Raw genomic sequence first — 9,301 nt, 5'->3', positions numbered from 1 at the left:
CTTTTTGTTTTTGTAAAACCAGCGTATATTTATAAACATTTAATGTATAACAGGTTATAGAATGCAGGTAAATAAGCAAAAGTGTCATTTGTATTTTATCATTTCCTGCATACAGTAAACTTATTTTTTTTATCACTGTCTTCTCCACACAGCAGAGATTTCAAGTGCAACATATTATCTACAGTGCTATATTTGTACACAAATCCTAATCTTTGACTTTACGTACAAACATATTCTTTTGTTGTATTTTACATCTTAATTAAAAAAAAAAGTTGCATTTTGGACAGGGTTCAAACTAAAAGTAATTTGCATAACCTTCGGCCATTATATTTAGCAGCAGATTAGTGGCGGTGGGAATGTGGCTGGGTAAAAGACCCAACAAGTACAATTTGATGATGATATAACATTGCTCTTGTACACATAGGAAGCTTCTTCTACAAGCTGTTTTTGTCCCATTGCATATTGTCTTCCATAGGCATATCTAAAAGGATGAATGTGTTTTAAAAAAAAATACTGACCACAGGCTTCAGCTGCACAATTAAATTTTGTTGGTATCTTGCCTGGTCCCCAACCCTAAGTATGAACAATTGAGCTTTTGCCACAGATAATTTGCCAGTGCCATCGGGAAATGCTTAATCCAAAAAAAGTGCCCAAAGCAAAACCTTGGCCCATCAGTTTCAAATTAAGTTTAACAGAACAAATTATTTCATCATCACTTTTGCATAGTTAATATATCAAACTGATGCTATGTCATATTCCAATGCAGTGCATTAATTTATTTATTATTGTCTGGAAACATTTACTGATTTAATGTGGCAAGATCTAGCATATTAATGACTTCCACTTTCATTTTAAAAATAGTTGAGCAGAATCCTCTTCCAAAATAGTTAATCTGCAACAATAGAGAAATTGTATCCCTTTAATCTAACTTCAATAAAAGTATTCTAAGCACAAAGACATGGAAGGTGAGACTAAAATGCAACAAAAGTAAATTTATTGTAGAATTCTATTTTAGTATGCCAACAGCCGTTGGGGAAAAATACCATTTCACTGGTATTTGTTTTGCTGTTTTTCATGCTTAATTGACTAATTTCTATCCATTTCAATGCATATTTGCATTAGTATGATTTAATTTTCAAGAGACAATGGCAAGAATGAATTCAAGTGCTTCATTAATATGAGTTAATTAAGGTATAACTGTTCTGGGAACAAAATAAAGTCCAAAGAGGAGCATGGAGAGATTCTCTGTTCTTTTGTTTTAAACTTAAAACTTATGGATTGGAATATTTATGATGATCTATTTTGGGTATCCTGAGAGAATCACAATGACGTGGGGTAAAGTTCCCCTTGCTCCCCTATTCACTGTGCATCAACTGTCTCGGGACGAAAGAAGGGCAGAATGCACAGTGCTGTCAATTACAAGTAAATGTTAGGATTTATATTTGTACTAGACAAGGTCGTCGAGTTTATAAATTTATGTTAAGATAGAACTATGTGCTTATTTTCAGAAAAAATTGTCAATATTGTCCCCATTTGCTTTTTCCACTGCCTGGTAGTGGATCTGAAAATACGCAAATTTTAGTTTAGTTAATATTTAATTAATAAAGGCTATAAATTTAGAATCTGAGCAATCGATTTTAGATTTGGATAACTGAAACTTGCGCGATGGATGAACGATTAAAGAAGTTAGCACGAACTACTGTAAATGTTGTTTTGCCCCTTGGTTTTTAACCTCAATTTGACCCATAAAATGATAAGTCAATCCTTTGAACTTCAATGTGTCCAGTTCAGCTCAGACCTTGTAACACCAAGCCACTTCCAATCCAATGCGAAACTGCAGTTCCGATGACCCAGCCGTAACCTGATATTCGCGCATTAAATGTACTTCCCGTAAATAAGGGACTGGTTAATTACTACTGCTGCTGCCACTTCTACGTTATATTCGGCAACTTCAGGAAGAGGCACAGCGGTGGGAGAGTGCTGTCTTGGCATTATTGCTTTTGATGCTGCAGGTGCTGCGGAGAATTCCGCTCAGTTCCTCAGATCCTGCTCGTCTGTGGTAGGCACAGTCTCACAACATTTCTGGTATCCAATCTCACCGGGAAACTATCGAGCATCCCAGCGGCGAAAATAAAACCGAAAGACGGCCAAAGCCTTCCGATTGAACTGAAATGAATTAATCCATTGTTCCACTGCTGTTATTCTACATAAGACAGGTCGCTCTTGTTGGAGGACGCTTCAAATGGGGAAAACAGGAACTCTGCTCCATAAAGATACCCTGTATATTGCGATCGGAAGGAACTAGCATCCAAAATCAGCCAGGTTTGATTCATTCTGTCATTCTCAGGTGCATTATGGCATAAGGAGAGGATTTCTTTTCTCTCCGGTGGCAAGTTGTCGTGTCACTTAGAGCAAGGTTCCTTTGGGAGATACAGCGGAATGGTTATAATTTGCGTACACAAAATAGTCCACATTAGGATACTTGAAAGCTGAAAGCTCGCGTGTAAAATTGCTGTCGATTTGCTCGTAACAGTACTGGTGCCTCTTGCAGTGGGTTACAAGCCACGGCCCTGCAGAGAGCAAGTTTTTCAATCAATTACATTGCTTTCGTGAACGCTTCCTTTCAATTGAGGAGCCAGCAGTCAGATAGACGTGTACGCCTGGAAATGGACAACAGGCGGGCCAGCAGTAGTCGTACACAGTGGAGAGGAAGGCCCTTCGCTGTTTCCCTGCGGCGAATGCCGGCACCGTTGAATGTGACCCACCCGTCCAGCGCAGGGCGTGGGTGAGGACTGTGCGTAAGGACCGGGGAGTGGGATGGGGGTGATGATGAGTGCTGGGTCTGAAACGTTTCCCAGGAAGTGGGGTTGGAGTATGACAGAGGGGAGAGGTGGTTTGTGAGGAATGTGAGAATTGGATCCTAAGGGCATGTGACAGGGAAGAGGAATGGCGAATGGGGGGGGCTGATTTATCACAAGTAAATGTCAGGTGAAGGGTGGGATTGAAGAGCAGAATGTGCCCTAGTGTTGCGCACTCACTCCGCTTCAGAAGGCTCCTATCTCCGTTCCCCATGGCCTGTAGTGTTTCCCCCCGCCGCCGCTGCTTCTGTTACCGGCAAGAGGGACGGCGCCGAAGCCGGCTGGGCTGAGCACCGCACCGCCCGGGGGAAACACGGCGGGCAGGGCACCGAGCGGGAGCGGGAAGGTGTGGGCGTGGGCGGCGGCGTGTACCGTAGCGGAGAGGGAGAGCAGAGAGGTGGAGAGCGGAGCCACGAGGCCAGCGCCGCCAGCAGGGGCCGCCCCTGGCGACGTATCGCCTTGAGCCGCGGCCGCGGCCGCCGCAGCCGCCGCCGCCGCCAGGGTAGCGGTGAGCAAAGCCGAGCCTTGCCGGGGCTGTGGGACGGCGGTACCTGGGTGCAGTTCAGAAGAGGCGGTGGCCAGCAGCCGGTCACTGGCAAGGCCGTGGTGCTGCAACAAAGCGGAGGGCAGCTGGTGGAAGGCGGCGGCCCAGTGCTGGTGCTGTTGGTGCTGCTGGAGCCGCTGCTGGTGCCGCTGATGCTGCTGCTGCTGGTGGTGATGATGGTGGTGGTGGTGATGGTGAGTAGCCACCGACGAGCTCATCACTGCCGCTTCTCGCTGCGAGGCGTACGTGTTGAGGTGAGAGACCAGACGGAGACGCAGCGGGTCCGAGGTGTCCAGACCTTCAACCGAGCTCAAATAACGGGCCACCTCGGCCAAGCACTCCCGGAAACCGATGCTCATAAAGTCCATGGCGAGAGCGTGAGCGTCAAAAAACCCTGTGAAACAGAAAGGAACGCAGTGAGCCGAGTGCAGATAAAACCGTCAGACTGGGGACTGACTACCCTGTGACTGTAGCGACTATGCGGCCACTTTCTTTCCTTGTTAGGCACGATTGATTTAAGTACAGCACTTTGAATAAATCATTAAAACTTCGTATCTAATCGCGTATAACTATCTGAACAGTCGTTAGCACTGGTTGGCTTTTTGTGTGTTGCCCGCACCTGTAAATAGTTTCCAGGGAGAGAAAAGTGAATGATTTTTTTTCTCTCTGCCCATAGATACAATTCAAGTTAAACGACTGACTGATAACTCGACCAGATCTCACTGCGTGACCGTTAGCTCTACGTCTCGGTGTTGTCGTTAGGTGGCGGTATGGAGATGCTGCCGAGACCCCCTGTTTATGTGTTTGTGTTTGTTTTGTCTTTCTCCGCAGGTCTGGCTGCTCCAAGCGAAAAAAAAAGCCCAAACAATCTCTGCATGCGACTCCCCGGTTTCACAAAGCACTCACTCCCGCAGTGTTAGGAAAGCAAACAGAAGCCGGGGTCAAGTGCCGCTTTTGTCTCGCCGGCTCTTTCCCACGAGCTCAGTGATACTATTAGCATTTCCACTGAACTTCGCCGGGCCGCCCACAATTGCCAGCGCGCTGTTTCCTTAGGTTACCTCTTCCTAGTAGCCTTTGAAGAGGCACTCAATTAACTTCTTACCTTTACCTCCGGTCGCCCGAAGCATCTTTAAATGGTCCACCGTCATCTGAAGTATTTCCGCTTTCTCTAGCTTTGCTGATCCCTTGAAAGTAGAAAAGTGGCTCAATTATTTTGCCCAATTCTCACTCAGATTCAATGGTGTTGTGTCGCATTTCGCTCAAGTGTCGATCAATACCAATATTCATGGGTTTACAAATACGTTAAATAATATTTTGTAAGATACTAGAAAGACTGGGTATAAAAATCGAACGTAAAAACGGAATGGATCACCGTCATCTACCTGTTTCTCAAAAGCAGTGGGGACCAGACGACGAAGCTCTGACAAACTGTTGTTAATGCGATCCCGGCGTCTTTTCTCAATGATCTAAAAGAGCGTAAGTTGTTTCCATTAGGACAGTTTAAATATTATGGGAAGCAATCCAAATATGTCCCACAAGTTACAAAAAAAAATCACCCTCACCCCTCTTCTTTTCTTTCTAGCCATGATTTGGGAAGTTGTTGACGGAGACCCAGCTCTCATCAGTACATTATTGTCTTGTCTGTAGAAACAGGAAAAAAAAGTCGACAGTTAGCCCTATTGGTATTTTCTACGAAAACAGGAATAAAAACATCGAGTTAGTAAGTGTCAGTTAAAGTGTACACGATGCTCAGCTGGTAAAGAGCGTGAAACTCACCCTGCGTAGATATTTTCGCTCCCTACGTCTATGGTTTCATCAATATCACTATCTGAAGAACTTTCTTCACAGGGACGTTTCATTGTGGCCGGAGAAAATTATTTCGTGATCTGATTTTTAGAAGCTCGCCGTTTAGCTCAAGCCACCCAGATCATGCGCCCTGTTGGCAGCCTGAACCCAGTCTGACGCTCTTTCCCACGGTATAAGCTATATCAATGTTGCAATGTCTAGCTGAGCTCACTCTGTCCCACAACCCGCAACAAGCTTTGATTGACAGTACGTCGCTCCCGGTTTGAAGGAGACTCTTTTCCCATTGGTGCAAGGTGATGACGTCTGCTCTGTACGTCAAACGCGCGGGTCGGGGAAAGCGTGGGAAAGCTCAGTCTCGAGCTCACTTAAAAGGGATCGGCTGTTAGTAGAGCTTAAAGAAACTTTTTAAAGTTGGTTGAAAAAAAACATTTGGGCACTTTTAAGAGACGTTGCTACATTAAAGTTCCAGTATTGCTTTAACAATTTTATATTCATCAAATATAAAGTTATAAATTCCCATATTCGTTTGGCCTTTGTTCTTCTCTTAAACCAGTATTGACGATATGATTTTTGATCGGCATGACTTGCTCAGTTCCAGAAATCTTAAGTATTGAACCCTATTTAATTTTTAGTTTTATATAGAGAAAATTCTGTGTTGTGCGAGTTGCATTCTACCTATAGATAAGAACAGAGTCGATGTGTACGAAGTCTACAGTGAAAGATTATTTTCTCTCAATTCTGTTAGGGTTATTTGTGTAGGAGGCATACCAGTTTAAAGCAGGGACGTAATGTCGATTGTAAGTAGGTATGTATTGCATTCAAAAACAGCGCAAGCTAAGGAATCAAATCTCAGATACGCACACGTAGGTACTATGTAAGTTCAAGCTTGTCTGTTTAAAGTGTCTATAGACAGTGAAAGACAGAAGCATCCATTGATTTTTTTAATCAAAGAGCCGCTTTTGTACTCGGTGCATGGCTAAGCTGTGCTATAACCGTGTGAACTGAAACTGGACACTATTCTTCGGCACTTCCCCTGTAATTTGAACTTTCTGAATTACACGCTGCCCGCAAGAGAGGTGCTTGGAAGAATATTACAGCACCCTGCGCGCACAACTCCCTTCTTGTCGAGGAGTTCGGGTAAAACTAATAAAAACGCGGCAGATAAAAGAGAAGGAATACTGTTGCTGAATTTAAAGATAGCTATACTATTGTCAGAAGCATATCGATCATTTCACTTATATGCTAATTTACGCTGATATTTTATTCAACCATTTCTATATAAGGCAGATATCATTCAGAAGAAAAGTAGTTGGTATGTCCCAGTATGTCCAAGCATGCGATATATTTATTATCCATATAACCTTTCCTTTGTTTTGCAAGTGTTTAATTTTATTAAAACATCATAACTTTATTAACTTTCACGTAAATAAGACCGAGGTATAACAATAATTGATCCGAATGGAAATATTTTAGGTACTTCAGCGCGTTGTTTGTTTTAGCAAGGGTCTTGCTCGGGACGGAGTATTTCTGTGTGATTTCAGTTTGCAAGCAGTTATTCCCAGCCGACATGTATTTGATGTTTAATTAATTATATTTCCAAGGTCCAGGAAGACTTTGGGTGGCTGGGTCAGTAACTAAAGGTAATGAGAACCTTAAAGCAAAAAGAATGACTGGATTATTGCTTCCATGAAAAATGTCATCAGCGACATTAATCTGTCAAAGAATTGAGGGACCTGGTTTTGTGGAGTGATAGTCATACATACTGATGGGCCGTTCAGAGTTAACTTAAATAGGCTGTTTATAGTATTAACTGCTTCGGAAGTCATTACTCCAGCTGCAATTATACAGAACAATGTAAATCGATACTTCAAGAGCAAATAGAACAAATGAGCAAGAATTTGAAAAATATTACTTTTTAATTAAATGAACTGTGCGCCACAATGCATTAAAAGTTAAGCATTAACTTTAAGTTTTAGATAGTTTCTTAAAAACATACAAGCAGAAACATTTTACTGATTCCAAGTTAATTCTGAACGGTTAAGATAGAAATTAGATTTCCATCTTTGTAACCTTGAGTACAGAGAGACCGTTGGCTTTTAAGATGTTCCCGTGTTAAAATGCCAGGAGATGAGTCATTTCAACACTCAGTGAAGTCAAAATCAAGGGACATGTAATTGTTTTGACAATAACTTGTCGACTTGCTATTTCGTTAGCTTCTTAACGCAGTAAAAAATGCGCGTGACTGTTCCCAAAGATGTAAAAAGTGCCACTTCTCTTTCTGATGCCGGAATATTGAATGCATTGTACTTTCGTGTGTTTTAATCCTGATGCATCTGATGAGGAGGAGCTTGTTTTATTTCGCACCTCATTACTCTGCCCGTTCCTTTGTGCAAAGTTTACCCAATATTTGCAGATACCAGGAAAGCAGGTACTAGGCGGGTTGTTTACCCAACACTTGTCTTTGTTTCTGTTCACTCAGGACCGCCAGTGCAAATGTTACACTCACATCAGCTACCTTGATAATGACGTTACATAATAATTTTGATTAACAGATTACTGATGCTACATGTTTAGTAATTTTTCAATAAATAATGAAAAATTTCACTAACACTTGGAAGGAACTGTGTAGAGATAGGATCAAGTCGATCTTCCGATCTAAATTAGAACAGGAAGTGAACTCGAAACACAGCAACGAAGCACACAAAATGCTGGAGGAGCTCAGTAGGTCAGGCAGCATCTATGAAAACAGTCGACATTTCTTGCTTCAGGAATGAAGACATTTCGGATTGATCTGCGAGCACTTAATACGCGATGCACTGCCAAATAAAAGCTTCTAGGTAACTAAAACTAAAACAATACTTTGAGGACAAAGGACGAATGCTTGTTAGTTACAGCCTTGAAAAAAATTAACTACCTATTATTACAGTAATCATTAAAATATTAACGTTACATATTTAGCAACTGTGTTTTGAAAAAAATAATTTAGATACTTATGTTACACTTTCTCTGACTGAGGTGTACAATTTTAAAATTATTTATATTAAGTCAGTTTACCAAAAAAAATCCGTTATACAGACAAGAGATTCTGCAAATGCTGGAAGGGTCTCGGCCCGAACCGTCAACTGTCTTTTTCTCTTTATAGGTGCTGCCTGACCTGCTGAGTTGCGCAGCATTTTGTGTGTCTTGCATTCGTTTTGCAGCCAGGTTAGTTCATTAATGACGTCGGTGCTGCCTTGCTCTTCAACAGAACTCGAACGTTTTCGAACTCGAAGCTGTCATTTTCCACCCCGCTCTCACTTCCACACCATCCTCTCCTGATATCCCCATTTCCTTTCTTAATCTTTAACTCTGGGGCTAGGTTAGCGACTAATACCCATTACAAGCTCCCTTGCTTCTACTCCCACCTTGCCTCCTGTTGGGATTTAATTCCGGATTCCCATTTCGTTGCCTCCATTCTATTCGATCCGAGCTTCTAAAAACTGTCGTTTGCTCTTCCACTACAAGACTCTGAGGTAGATATTATAATAGAAGTCTCCCATCCCCCATATTTGAAAGGGCTCTTAAGCATATCTATTCCATTTCATGCCTTTCTCATAGCCCCTTCCCATCCAGATCAAGGACAGGGTTTCCATTGTCCCCGTATTCCATGTAATTCTCTGGAATTCCCTAACATCTGACACATGGGGCTACCATTAGATATACCCGCAGTGGCCACTTTATTTGGTACACCTGCACATCTCCTCCATATTGCAAATATCCAATCAGCCAATCACGCGGCAGCAACGCAGATATGGTCAAGATGTGTTTATTTGTTGTAAAGATCAAATGCCAGAATGGGGAAGAAATGTGATCTAAGTGACCTTGGCCTTGTAATAATTGTCGGTGCCAGTCGAGATGGTTTGAGTATCTCTGAAACAGCCGATCTCCTGGGATTTTTTACGCACAACAGACTCTAGAGTTTACAAATAATTGTTCGAAAAAACATTAAAAAATCCAGTGAGCGGCAAATCATAAGCACAAGAGTTTCTACAGATGCTGGAAATCCAGAGCAACAGCGACAACAAAGAATATGGAGGAACTCAGCTGGCCAGCT

At 42.3% G+C, this 9,301-nt stretch overlaps 1 protein-coding gene across 2 annotated transcripts; it reads right to left on the bottom strand.

Annotated features, from left to right (window-relative positions):
• Positions 1-5,432, bottom strand: hey2 (hes-related family bHLH transcription factor with YRPW motif 2). Of its 2 annotated transcripts, XM_063070526.1 has the most exons (6): positions 5,179-5,424; positions 4,965-5,043; positions 4,785-4,868; positions 4,505-4,586; positions 3,410-3,796; positions 1-2,570 (listed from the first exon to the last, which is right to left on the bottom strand). In XM_063070526.1, the coding sequence occupies exons 1-6, from the start codon at positions 5,259-5,261 to the stop codon at positions 2,407-2,409; spliced, it is 879 nt and encodes a 292-aa protein (XP_062926596.1). In that variant the 5' UTR covers positions 5,262-5,424; the 3' UTR covers positions 1-2,406. The 2 variants fall into 2 exon arrangements, with proteins under 2 accessions (XP_062926596.1, XP_062926586.1); XM_063070516.1 differs by having other exon boundaries at positions 2,428-3,796; positions 5,179-5,432.
• Between the last annotated feature and the right edge of the window lie 3,869 nt (positions 5,433-9,301).

Source organism: Mobula hypostoma, chromosome 2 (genome assembly GCF_963921235.1).
Source record: "Mobula hypostoma chromosome 2, sMobHyp1.1, whole genome shotgun sequence".
Classification (NCBI taxonomy): domain Eukaryota; kingdom Metazoa; phylum Chordata; class Chondrichthyes; order Myliobatiformes; family Myliobatidae; genus Mobula; species Mobula hypostoma.
Note: the sequence above shows the minus strand (reverse complement) of the source record. Positions and strands in the feature narration are given on the sequence as shown.

Excerpts from the sequence above, each read along its gene's own strand:
- hey2 (XM_063070516.1), bottom strand. The coding sequence starts at position 5,261 with ATGAAACGTCCCTGTGAAGAAAGTTCTTCAGATAGTGATATTGATGAA. Across the intron at positions 4,587-4,784 it reads CCACTGCTTTTGAGAAACAG|GGATCAGCAAAGCTAGAGAA; the intron begins GTAGATGACGGT and ends TCTACTTTCAAG. Across the intron at positions 3,797-4,504 it reads TCGGGCGACCGGAGGTAAAG|GGTTTTTTGACGCTCACGCT; the intron begins GTAAGAAGTTAA and ends TCTGTTTCACAG.